The sequence below is a fragment of the Gavialis gangeticus genome, unplaced genomic scaffold, assembly GCF_001723915.1.
Source record: "Gavialis gangeticus isolate Ggan-Ray unplaced genomic scaffold, GavGan_comp1, whole genome shotgun sequence".
Classification (NCBI taxonomy): Eukaryota; Metazoa; Chordata; order Crocodylia; family Gavialidae; genus Gavialis; species Gavialis gangeticus.
The window spans coordinates 24,508,204-24,518,936 of record NW_017728997.1 but is presented as its reverse complement, the minus strand read 5'-3'; the positions used below and the strand labels follow the sequence as shown (position 1 = coordinate 24,518,936).

At 48.0% G+C, this 10,733-nt stretch overlaps 1 protein-coding gene across 1 annotated transcript; it reads left to right on the top strand.

The window, feature by feature from the left end:
- The first annotated feature begins 534 nt into the window (after nucleotides 1-534).
- HMCES (5-hydroxymethylcytosine (hmC) binding, ES cell-specific) lies at nucleotides 535-8,487 on the top strand. Its single transcript, XM_019504957.1, has 5 exons — nucleotides 535-2,710; nucleotides 4,075-4,194; nucleotides 5,007-5,179; nucleotides 5,773-5,965; nucleotides 6,605-8,487. The coding sequence occupies exons 1-5, from the start codon at nucleotides 2,528-2,530 to the stop codon at nucleotides 6,803-6,805; spliced, it is 870 nt and encodes a 289-aa protein (XP_019360502.1). The 5' UTR covers nucleotides 535-2,527; the 3' UTR covers nucleotides 6,806-8,487.
- Nucleotides 8,488-10,733: the final 2,246 nt, after the last annotated feature.

The following is a 10,733-nucleotide window of genomic DNA, read 5'->3' as shown; positions in this document are numbered from 1 at the left end:
CTCCCCTCCCCTCCCCTCCGCCTGGCCCCCACACCCGCTCCTGGGTGGGCCCGAGCCCCCGGCCCGCCCGCGCGGCCTCCCCTTGCCTCCCCTTCCCTTCCCTTCCCCTTTCCTTCCCCTTTCTCCTGAGCCCTCCCAGCTGAAGGCGGGCCAGCGCTCTGCGGAGAGGCGATGCCTTCCCTAGACCAAGGGAGCAGTTAGGGAAAGCCCTTGGGCCAGTTGCCCTTTGAAGGGGCTTCTCGCACTTCCTTGCGGGCAGCAGCCCCGCTCCCCTGCCCGAAGCCTTCTCTAAACTTTCCACTTCCCCTGCAGCGGGCAGCGGGGTCCAGCGTTCAGGGCGCCACACCGTCACCTTCCTCTGTGCAGGAGCAGGCACTGGGGGACCCGAATACGGCTCCTGCTGCTGTCCAGGTGCTGGGCTCTCCTGTTGGTTCGGTGGGAACCGCGGAGACCTGGCTTCAAGTCAGGGGTTCTCAGCCCTTTTCAGACTCGAGGCACCCCTCGGAAACCGCCAGCTCTAAGTTTTTTTTCACGCTTGTTTTCACTACGGGGAAATAACAGCAGTTTTTCTCCTACAAAGACCTCAGAAAGACCACAGCTATGGGTTTCTGTTGGCAGTCTCAGGGTTTATTTTGCGGGGCATGTTTGCAAACCTAACAGTGCGGCACCCTGGTTGAGAATCACTGTTTTTAGTCCTAGTTCAGGTATATTTCATGGGTTTCAAATTGCTTTGGCAGGTTTTGACCATCTGGGGTTGCACCTTTCCTATTTAATAATAATATTGTGGCTGTTTTATGCTGTCTCCCATGTATTATTAGATATTAATATGTTAGGGTATTAGAGAAACATCAAAGCTGAGTAATATTCTTTGCATTTATTCATCAGATTGCTACTGCAAGCCTTGAAATGAAACAAGATTTACATTTCTGTAGCTTTTCTGGTACGTTCTCTTCAGCAACCAGTAGTTAGAAGGGAGTGACAAGTTCACAACTGGTTGTTGACCAATTTGATATCATCCTCTTTACATTCGTTGGGGTGCGTTACAATTTGAATCCTGCCGTCTCTTTGAGCAAGAGCGGTTTGCTTTCGGTTTTGTGTCCCCAGGCTCCTACCATTAACGTTCACTTCACAGGACGTTTGCAGGACTAGTACCCCTGTTTGCCATGTTCGTGATGTGTACTTCAGTGTATGTTCCTCCTTCTACAGTAAAAAACAAAAAAAGAAATGTGAGATCTCTGCTGAAATGTCAGGAATCGCTTCCCTGCTGCAAAGGTTTTACACAGGTGTTTAAAGGTGACCCTGCAAAACGCTGCATCTCTTTCGGGTCCCAAATCAAAGCGCGCGTGCAAATTTAAAAATTACAAGTACATTCATGTCTTAAAACGTGACATTTGAAAACCACTTCCCCTTCACCTTCCCGCCTGCGTGCTCTAATCAAAACCCCATGTCACCCCTGCAATAGTTGATGAGATTACAGTGCCGAGGCTTGCAGCATTACATCATGAGCTCCGGGAAACATCTGCTCCTTCAGTCATCTTTATTCAACTCTTGTCTCTGCTCCTTCACGATTTAGTGACAGTAGGACACACTCCATTTCAGTGCTGAAACGGGTCATCTTCTGCCTTTTTTGTCTTTCTGATGCGCTTGAAGGACTGAAAAGTTATATGTAACGTACAGAAATGCACATCTTTGCCTTTAAAATTTGTGTAGTTTGGGGGAAATACCAACACTTCTCTGTGGTTTTGGCCATCCAAACATTGGTGCCCTGAGAATTACAAAGTGAAATTCACGGGAAGCAGAAGTGAAACCCACTAGTGCGTTTCCATTGTCCAAACTGAGAAAATATGCAAACAGTTACTCTACAAAGAGTGAAAGTACCCTGAATTTAAATAATAGGTTAATAAAGACCAAATTATTGGTTGTGACATAAGAATGTTTTTAATTAAGCTTATCAGAGACTGAATGTTCCCCTTTTTCTTTTTTCCCTATAAAGGGGAGGGCTCAGAGATGGCATAATTTCTTGGCCTTTTTGGGTGCTGAATTTGGAAGAAAACTCGGGATGTTGTCATTAAATATAAATAATGTTATTTATGTAGGGGTTTTCCTTATACCCAATTGCGTATGGTTATTTTGCTCAAACAAATATTACTGTATGTTAATTATTGCATACTCTAATGACTCCTTCGTAGGAGTAGTAATACTGATTATTTTTGCATCACTTGGGAATGGCGGCCATATTCCATCTGCACCAACTGTATCCAGGCAGACTCGTACAAAACAGAAGTGACAGGAATGTAACTCACAGAGCAGCAATCCACAGTTACATTCCTGGCAGAGAAAGTAATCTGACTTTCTGCTTAATGTGTACTTTAAAGAGTTATCTATAAGTTCCCTTTTTTTCAGTGGGCACTCTGCCAGCAGTTGCTGTAGCTGAGTTTGCTGTGAGGTTTGTAGCCTTCACTGTACAATACAAAGGCAGCAAGCTGCAAGATGCTGTGATTACTTTGAAATTGCTTTCCACTCATACATGTGCTGGCATAAGGTGCTTTTCTATTTTATGTGGAAGGATGCTGACCCTTTGGAGCGTGTCCTGGTGCCTATGCGCTGGGGACTGGTCCCGGCCTGGTTCAAAGAAGATAATCCTTCCAAGATGCAGTACAGCACCTTCAACTGTCGCAGTGACACCATGATGGAGAAACTCTCTTACAGGGTGAGTCTACAGTATCTTTGCATTTAACAAAAGGATTTTGAGCGGGGTGTGCCAGTGCTCCTGCTGGTACTACAACACAGAGATTCCTGGTTGAGGGTCTTACCTGTCTGCTCAGGGTCAGACCGATAGCCACATTTGGGGTCAGGAAGGAATTTTACCCCATGGTCAAATTAATATGGAGTGTGTGTGGGGTGGGGGGGGAACCAAGACTAGATGACATCCAGAGGTCCTTACCAGCTGGACTTTTCTATGATCCAATGGGGGAAATTTTTGCTATCATCAACTCCCAGCAGTGCTACTACCATCTGGTAAGATAGAGGCTAGACCTAGAGGCTCTCCCTAACAAGTACTGGCTGCTGTTGCCCCAGGTGTTTAGAAAAAGTCCTTCGTACTTGCACATTGTACAACCAACATCTCCATTTCCATGAAATAGGAGAACTCAGCAGGTAATGGCTTTTCACATGCTGTATTTGACAGGGTGGCCTTGATATAACCTGCTGTTTGGTTCAAGTACCGGTCAAACTGGAGAAAACAAAGGCAGCATTGGCTGCATACAACTGATCTGGGAATAAAATACTATGTGAAATTAATAAAAGCTTGTAAAGCCAATTTAGCAGTGGCACAGTGGGCTCTGTAAGGAGACTTAGCCAGCCTTTTTTAGCCGGAAGATGGGCATCCTGGCATGCTGTGTGGAAGTGGGGGAAATGTCTGTAGGAAGGAATTGGGGCATTCTTCCAAGTGCTGGAGAATGCAAGGAGTGGAGGTGAGGACACAGAATTATTTTGCCTTACAACTCATGGCTTTCAGCAAGAGAGAGAATTGTGGACCCTTGCAAAGACTCTTCAAGGCTTATTTAAGCTCTCTCTCTCTCACTGATGCCAGGGAAGGCAATGGACAAAGCTCCAGTTGCCCCAGTGACCTATTTTTATTAACACAAGTTCTTGAGTGGAATAGAATGGCTACATTTCCACCTCGTGCTGGGACCAATGTCACATGCTACCACTATGATTTACAATTATGTGTCTGGGTGAAAACCCATTGGATCATTGTGCAGAAGCCACTTAGGCAGCAGTTTGCCATATGGCATGAGATTCTTCTTTCATTAAAGCATTTGTATGCTAACATTAGCCCTGAAAACAAAGCATAGGTTTGTGTGACCCCCAGTGCGGGTCCACAGACCTAATACCTGAGCATTTGAAGATGATCAGGAAAATGCAATGTGTCAAAAAGAAAGGTCTTCCCTGCATTTAAGCCATGATGTCATCCTTCTTCTCTCCTCCACCAAGCAGCTTTCTTTGATGTCAGTACATCCCAGTCTGCCACTGCTTTCATTTGTGACATGGTCAAATTTTCTCTCTTCAAAGGGCCCTCTTGTCAAGGGCAGGCGCTGCGTCGTGCTGGCAGATGGATTCTATGAATGGCAGCAACGCAATGGAGAGAAGCAGCCCTATTTCATTTACTTCCCACAGACTAAGCAAGAAATGGTACTGGATTCCCAGCCTGGTGGTGTTTAGGCATTTGCTACTAAGCCAATGGCGATTTCCTGTTCCAGAACAGCTCAGAAATATTAATTAGCTGTTACTGTGGGCCAAGAGCTCATTTTTTTTTAGCTGTGTTCAGGGTTGAAACACTCATAGTGGAGGCTGCATGTGTGGTGAAACAGGTAGAAAGAAGCCTGTGGTGGTGTGGGGTGCTGCCTATTAGCACCCAGAGTGACAAACCCTGGAAATGCAGCAAAACAAACCTCTCAAGCTGCAATATGTGGGTGGCCTCTATATAGCTCTGCAAGCTCCCTTTGATCTTCTGGGAGTTTGATCCTGAGGGGTGCTGAGCACACAGAATTCCCATGGCTTGAATCTCACAGGGGATCACTTTAGATGATCGCAGAAATGATTCTGCCTGTCATGTTCTGCCCCCTCGTTCTTTTATTTTGGCCTGGACACCTGATTTGTCTCATGAGAGAGTTGATCTGCTACTTCTGCTTATCCTCTCCTGTTTCCTGCAGCTCTTCATTCCTTTCTAAAGTGACAGGTTATGCTGCACAGGTGGAGGGTATTGGCTTTGGGAGGGGAAGCAGCAGCAGTGGAAGATGAGGCTTCTAGTGGAGCTTTTGTGGGAAGGTCCCTAAACATAGAAAAGCAGTTAAAATAGTAGTTGAGCCCTGAGCCACTGACCTGCACTGGGTTTAGCATTTTCTGTGAGGCGTCAGCTGCCCTTTAAAGGTCTTTGTGTTGAAATGGCCTAGCACAGGGCTGGGGTTAGTAAGATAGTGATTGTGCCTGATCTTCCTTTCCAGTCAGACATGAAAGAGGAAGAGGACAATGAGGAGGAGGAATGGAAAGGCAAGAAGTTACTCACCATGGCTGGGATTTTTGATTGCTGGCAGCCTCCCAGTGGAGGGGATCCCTTGTACACCTACACCATCATTACAGTGAATGCTTCCAAAGCCATAAGTTTCATCCATAACAGGCAAGTGAGACTGGCTGGTATGGGTTACAGAGCATACTATAGGGTAGCTAAGAATAGTGGGAAGTAAAGGAAAGGGCAAACCTTTCCTCTTCTCCTTTCCATGTGGAGCAGGTAGCGTGACTGTGTTCCCATAAATGCACAGCCTTGGCAGTCAGGAACTCTTTCCTGTTTCTTCCACCTGACCCCCTAGGACACGCATTAGTATGTGACTGACATGTTTGGGGTCACTGAATCTTGCCCTTCCCATAAGTCACTGTGGGATTGCCTACAGGCCTGTTTAATGACTGTCAATCAGGACCTTTTTCCTCTGGGAAGGGGGCTGCTTTAATGAAAGTAATGTGCTGCCAGCCTCACAAACAAGCTATGTATTGCTTAGTCCTTTCTCCCTGGCTTTGCAATGGGGCCTCCATGCCACCCAGCTTGCTCTTTACATACAAGGAGTTGTTGCCAACATGGTTTGTCCTGATGTACCTGCAGTCAGCTATCTGTTAATGCTGGCACTTAGCTTGGCTTGCCCCAGATGACTCAGTTCTACCATATGGCGGGCAAGTTCCATGCATCAGCACGATCTGAAGGTCTCTTCCCTCATGTAGGATGCCAGCTATCCTAGATGGGGATGAAGCCATCAGGAAATGGCTGGACTTTGCAGAGGTGCCAACCCAGGAAGCCGTTAAGCTTATACAGCCCACGGAGCACATCACTTTCCACCCAGTGTCCACCCTGGTGAGCAACTCCCGGAACGACACACCAGAATGCCTTGCGCCCATTGAGCTAGGACTCAAGCAGGTGAGAGCCAGGGCCTCCCTACCCTAATACTGTCTGAAGATAAGGATTTGTTCTGTTTGGAGTCTTCCCGCTAGGGATTTCCCTTTTCATTAAGCTTTCCCACCTGTTAGAGAAACGTTGCCCTCCACCTTTCACAGTTCTGTCATCTTTAAGACCAGAATGATCTTGGACAGTTGAGCACTGTGAGTGAATAAACCCCATGTTTTGCTCACTTGTTGAGCCAAGCCAACAGCCCTTCTGCTTCTGGCATGGGAGGGAGATTGTGCATTGAAATAATTCAGGGCAGCCGTTTCTGTCAGAAGATGGTGCTGGCAGGTGCCAAAGAGATTGCAAGCTGCTACCCATTTTCAGCTGGAGCTGGGGGAGATGTCAGGAGTGAAGGGCCATTAGGGATTCCCACTCCCTCCCCTACTCTTACAGAAATCAGCCATGGGCCTCCTACTTCATGAGGTGTATTCCCCTTTGAATGGAGCTTGGGATGAACTTGTTGGGACCCTCCCTGTGAAACCTACTTCAGGCTGTGGATCTGGGGCCCAGCTCTTGGATGCCAGTACCAACATGAATTTGCTGATGCCCCTTGTCTATGACCTGGTATTTCTCTGCTACTTTTATTTCTGTGTTTGTCATTTGTCCTCCCAGGAGACCAAAGCCAGTGCCAGCAGTAAAATGATGCTGGATTGGTTAAAAAACAAATCTCCCAAGAAACAGGAAGACGACCTTCCCAGGTGGTCCAGTCAGTTCATCCAAGCTGCTATGCCCAAAAGAACCAGTGCAAGTGTAATGCACCAGTGGCTGAAGAAAGAGGAAGGAGAATCTCCTGCTAAGAGGCCCAGGATATAGGAGCCAGCCTGACCATTTGGAGATCATTCCCTGTTTCCAGTTCCTAAGGAGATGCGACACGTTATCTTGTTAGGCACTGCAGATTGATGCTGAGATTCCCATGACTTTGCTGCATGGAGCATTTCAGTTTGATCCGTTGTATTGATTTGATGGTGTAGCTCAGTGTCCCCATTGTTCTGTATGTTTCCTGACTCAGGAGGGTGGTGTTGGCTTTGTCTTCCACTAGGCAGGCACGGTCACTTCCTACCAGCTGTTCACTCCCCCCACATAGCTGGCAGTGACTTTGCCTTGGGAACACCTATATACCAAATACGTATGTGATGGTGAGAGGGGCACTTGACCCTCTGGACAGGGGCCAGCGACTGAACTATCTGAAGGTTAATTTCTCTCCTGCCCTGGTATTCAGCAGATTCTCTCCATGGTGCCAGTGGGCAGCTATCTATTCTTGACAGTGTCTCTTTGACGCTGCTGATGCTGAAAGACATTTGCAACTGGGAAATTAACCAAAGGGCCAACAGCAAGTTAATGTTTCAGTGAGACATTCCCCATCCTTCTCACCTCCCTTTTGTCCAAAGCCAGGAAATTCTGTGCTAACTCTCTCTTGCTTTGCCTTACAGTGTTCAGAAATGCCATAGCACTATGTGGGTTTCAGGGCAGGGGGATTCTTGGGCTATATGTGGAGAAGAGGAAGGTTGTATAAATAGGTATTAAGGGAACAGAATCCTGTTAAAACTCAGGAAGCTTTCTGTTGTGGAACTGAGGAGGATTATGGAGAGAAAGAGAGAGTGTGTGTGTGTGGTGACATACACAAAGTGATCCTCATTAACTCAGTTTTGCTGGCAAACGTTAAAAAAGTGCCTTTACCTTAAATTGTTTTCATGACTCATTGCCTGTCCCATTTCTGACAAGCTGACCTGCCTTCAAGGAGCCTGCGTGCTAAGCCTCAGGGGCTTTTCTCACTGACATTATAATATTTTGTGCCAGTTTCTTAGACTGTCTCTGTGTCAGATTTTTTAGAGCTACGTGAGATTTTTCCCCTCAGATTTTGTACTGCTGCTGCTCTCTGCATTTCAGTGAGGAGTCAGCATTTTAACCACTGTTAACCCTGCTCTAAGCGGGGTTAGATGAAACATGGGAAAAATGGGGTATTGGATATTGCCTGCATGATGGCCCTTACTGCCAGTAACAGTAGCCAGATGTGGTGAATTTGAGGAGACAAAAGATTTTCAGAAGGGCTGAGCATATCGGCAAAATCTTAGCAGAGTTCCAGTGAGTGGTGACTGGGTTTTATTCATCTCCTTGGGCTGAGTCTTCATCTCATAGCCTTTATTTTTCCCTTTGGGGTAGGCAGTGGGTCTTGGTCGTGTCATTTGTGATGCTGTTTTGTTAGCATGGTTTTAAGATTTAAACTGTTTTTCTGAACTCTCCATTCAGAGAACTAACAATTACTCTTTTGAGTAAGATGGTAAGAGTTAACTTTGAGCAGTACCTGATTAGGAAAGTGCATGCCATTACAGTCCACTAAAGCAACTTGCATTTTTTTGTCTTGGTCTAAAATTGGACACCGTTGGAGTCAGAAGTGAAAGCAAAGACCTCAGTGTGCGGGGGCTGCTCTGCAAAGCCTTGCTTGTTTGCTTCTGACACAATAGTTTGTAGAAAATAAAGCAATGGGTTTGTCTGTGTGGTGTCCCATGCATGTGTGTGTCTGTCTGTACCAGGTGGCAGGCTCAGAACATCCATTCATCAACCAGCTTGAAGAGCTTGGTTTCCTCACTTCTGGTGGAAAAGAATAAGATGACTCTGGAAGGGGATAGTGGGCAACAGGGAAGCTGTTGGTGGAATAAGGTCCTGAAGAGGTGTGTGTGTGTGTGTGTGGAGGGGGGTGCTGTTTGCTAATGAAACTATTCTGGGAAGGCCCATTTTGAAGGCTGCTCTCCAAACTGCTTGTTCAGAGAGCTTTACAGAGGCTTTCTTGCTGCTGGAGAGACTTTTGGGCAGCCCCTGAAGTAAGGGAACATGCAGATTGCCTGGATGCTGTTCAAGATGTTAGAGCTGCCCATGCTGAGGAAGGAAGGCCCTTTAAGAGCTTTGGATCCAATGTGCGATCTTACATCTGAGTCCTGAGTCCAGCACACACCACTGATTGGGGAAAATGCTGCACTGAGCCTGACATGTAGGGAACCAGGAAGGGAACCTCCCTTGCTGCCTGCTCCATGGATTTAGGTCTTCCCTCATTCTGTGCTTAGGGGAAACCAGGCAGAGGCAGCTTTGCAGCCCCTTCTGCATCCCCTCCAGCATTCAGCTGCCAAGGTGAACAAATTGCTGTTTATCCCAGGCCTGTTCCAGACTGTCAAAATAACAGGTCTTGATTTGTAGTCCCTGGGCCCGTTGCCTCAGCACCATCTACGGGCTTCTGTAGGCAGAAGACAAAACGTGAGAAATGGATCCCTTTCTGTGCCAAGCAGTTTCTTCCCGAGGCAGAACAACTGCTGCAGATGAACCACCAGTACAGAACAGCCTCTTCAAGCTGGCCCAAGCAGGCACTCAGGAGTTCCCCAGAAGTACTTTGTGGCTATTAAAGGAGTGACCAGACACCAATGTAGTCTTCAGTAGATGGGCTGCTGGAAACTTCCCTGTCTTAAATGGGAAGTAAGCCTTCACCCACCATGGAAGGACTGACTGTATGCAGAGCATCTTGCAGATGCAAAGCATTGGGAGTGTGATGATCACCAGGCAATTATCTTTAGGATGCAATCCCTACATAACACCTTTGCAGCCAAGTCTGTTTGTATTGCTAGTTTGGTAGAGAATGACCATACTGGTTCTTAATGATCTTAACCAGAAGTGTGTGTACAGGTAAATGAAGCCCTTTGGGGAAAACCCAGTGTTAGGTTTCTCCAGTCTCAGGTGCAGGCTCCCCCTTCCAGCTGTGCTTTGCCCTCGGCCAGCTATCTTAGAAAACTGAGTGCACGCTTTAGCAGTGTAGGTGCCTGGAATGGATGCAATAGTATTGTAGGTGTGTGGGATGGCAGAGAATTTGTTTTTACACACAATTTTTTTTAAACAAAGCTGCACTAAAACAGGCTGGGAGCCTGTTTGGCTGGGTCAGGGAAAGGAGGAAGCCTGCTCTATAAAGCAGCAAGACACTGAAGTACGCTGTCATTCTTAGGATTTTTGGAGGGAGACAACCAGCCTGTTTCCAGAAGAGCAGTCAGGGGCACTAGGGGCTTAGGCAGAAATCAACTGTATTGCCAAATCTCTTGGCTTGGAAACCTTCCTTCTTCCTCACGGTTGAGAGCAGAAGGGAGAAGTGTAGCGTGAAAAGGACAGCAGCAGCAGCCAAGGTTGGAAGCACTTTCACTTGGAGCAAGGGGCTGCTGCAGCTACTAGGGCTCCCACTGCCTGCACTGAAGTGGTGAGCTGTATCACTCGGGGGGGAAAAAACAGCCTTGGGTTAATGGGTCCTGGGCGCAGCAAAGAGCTGCTGTCCCCCGCTTTGGGTTGCTTGGCCTCGATGACCTGCTTGTCCCTGCTGACCTGGCCCCTGGAGGAAAGGTAGCCTCCCCGAGGAAGCAGTAGCTGTGGCCCTGCTGGGTGGTGGAAGAGGGGTGGGTTTGTTCCTGTCTGGCTGCAGGCAGGCAGGGGCTCTTCTGCCCTTACCCAGAACCAGAAGTGGAGACGGATCCCGCCAGGGCAGCGCCTGCTACTTTAATGAGGGACCGCTTCACCTTCCCTCGTGCGGCTCCAGCCCCGCTGCAGCTGCGGGAGAGCTCCTGGCCCCGGGCCTGGGATCTGGGGCAGCCCAGACGGGTCCCAAGGGAGCGGGAGGGGGCAGCCGGAGCGCTGGGTCAGGCAGGCCGCCTGCAACCAGCGCTGGGGCGGCCCCGACTGGTCCGCGGCTGCGCCACAAAGGAGCGGCCAGGGCGGG

What these genes read in the sequence shown, in the direction of transcription:
- HMCES (XM_019504957.1), top strand. Translation starts at nt 2,528, where the DNA reads ATGTGCTGGCATAAGGTGCTTTTCTATTTTATGTGGAAGGATGCTGAC. An exon ending in ATAAGTTTCATCCATAACAG is followed by an intron (nt 5,180 to 5,772) that starts GCAAGTGAGACT and finishes TCCCTCATGTAG; the next exon opens with GATGCCAGCTATCCTAGATG. An exon ending in TTGAGCTAGGACTCAAGCAG is followed by an intron (nt 5,966 to 6,604) that starts GTGAGAGCCAGG and finishes TTGTCCTCCCAG; the next exon opens with GAGACCAAAGCCAGTGCCAG.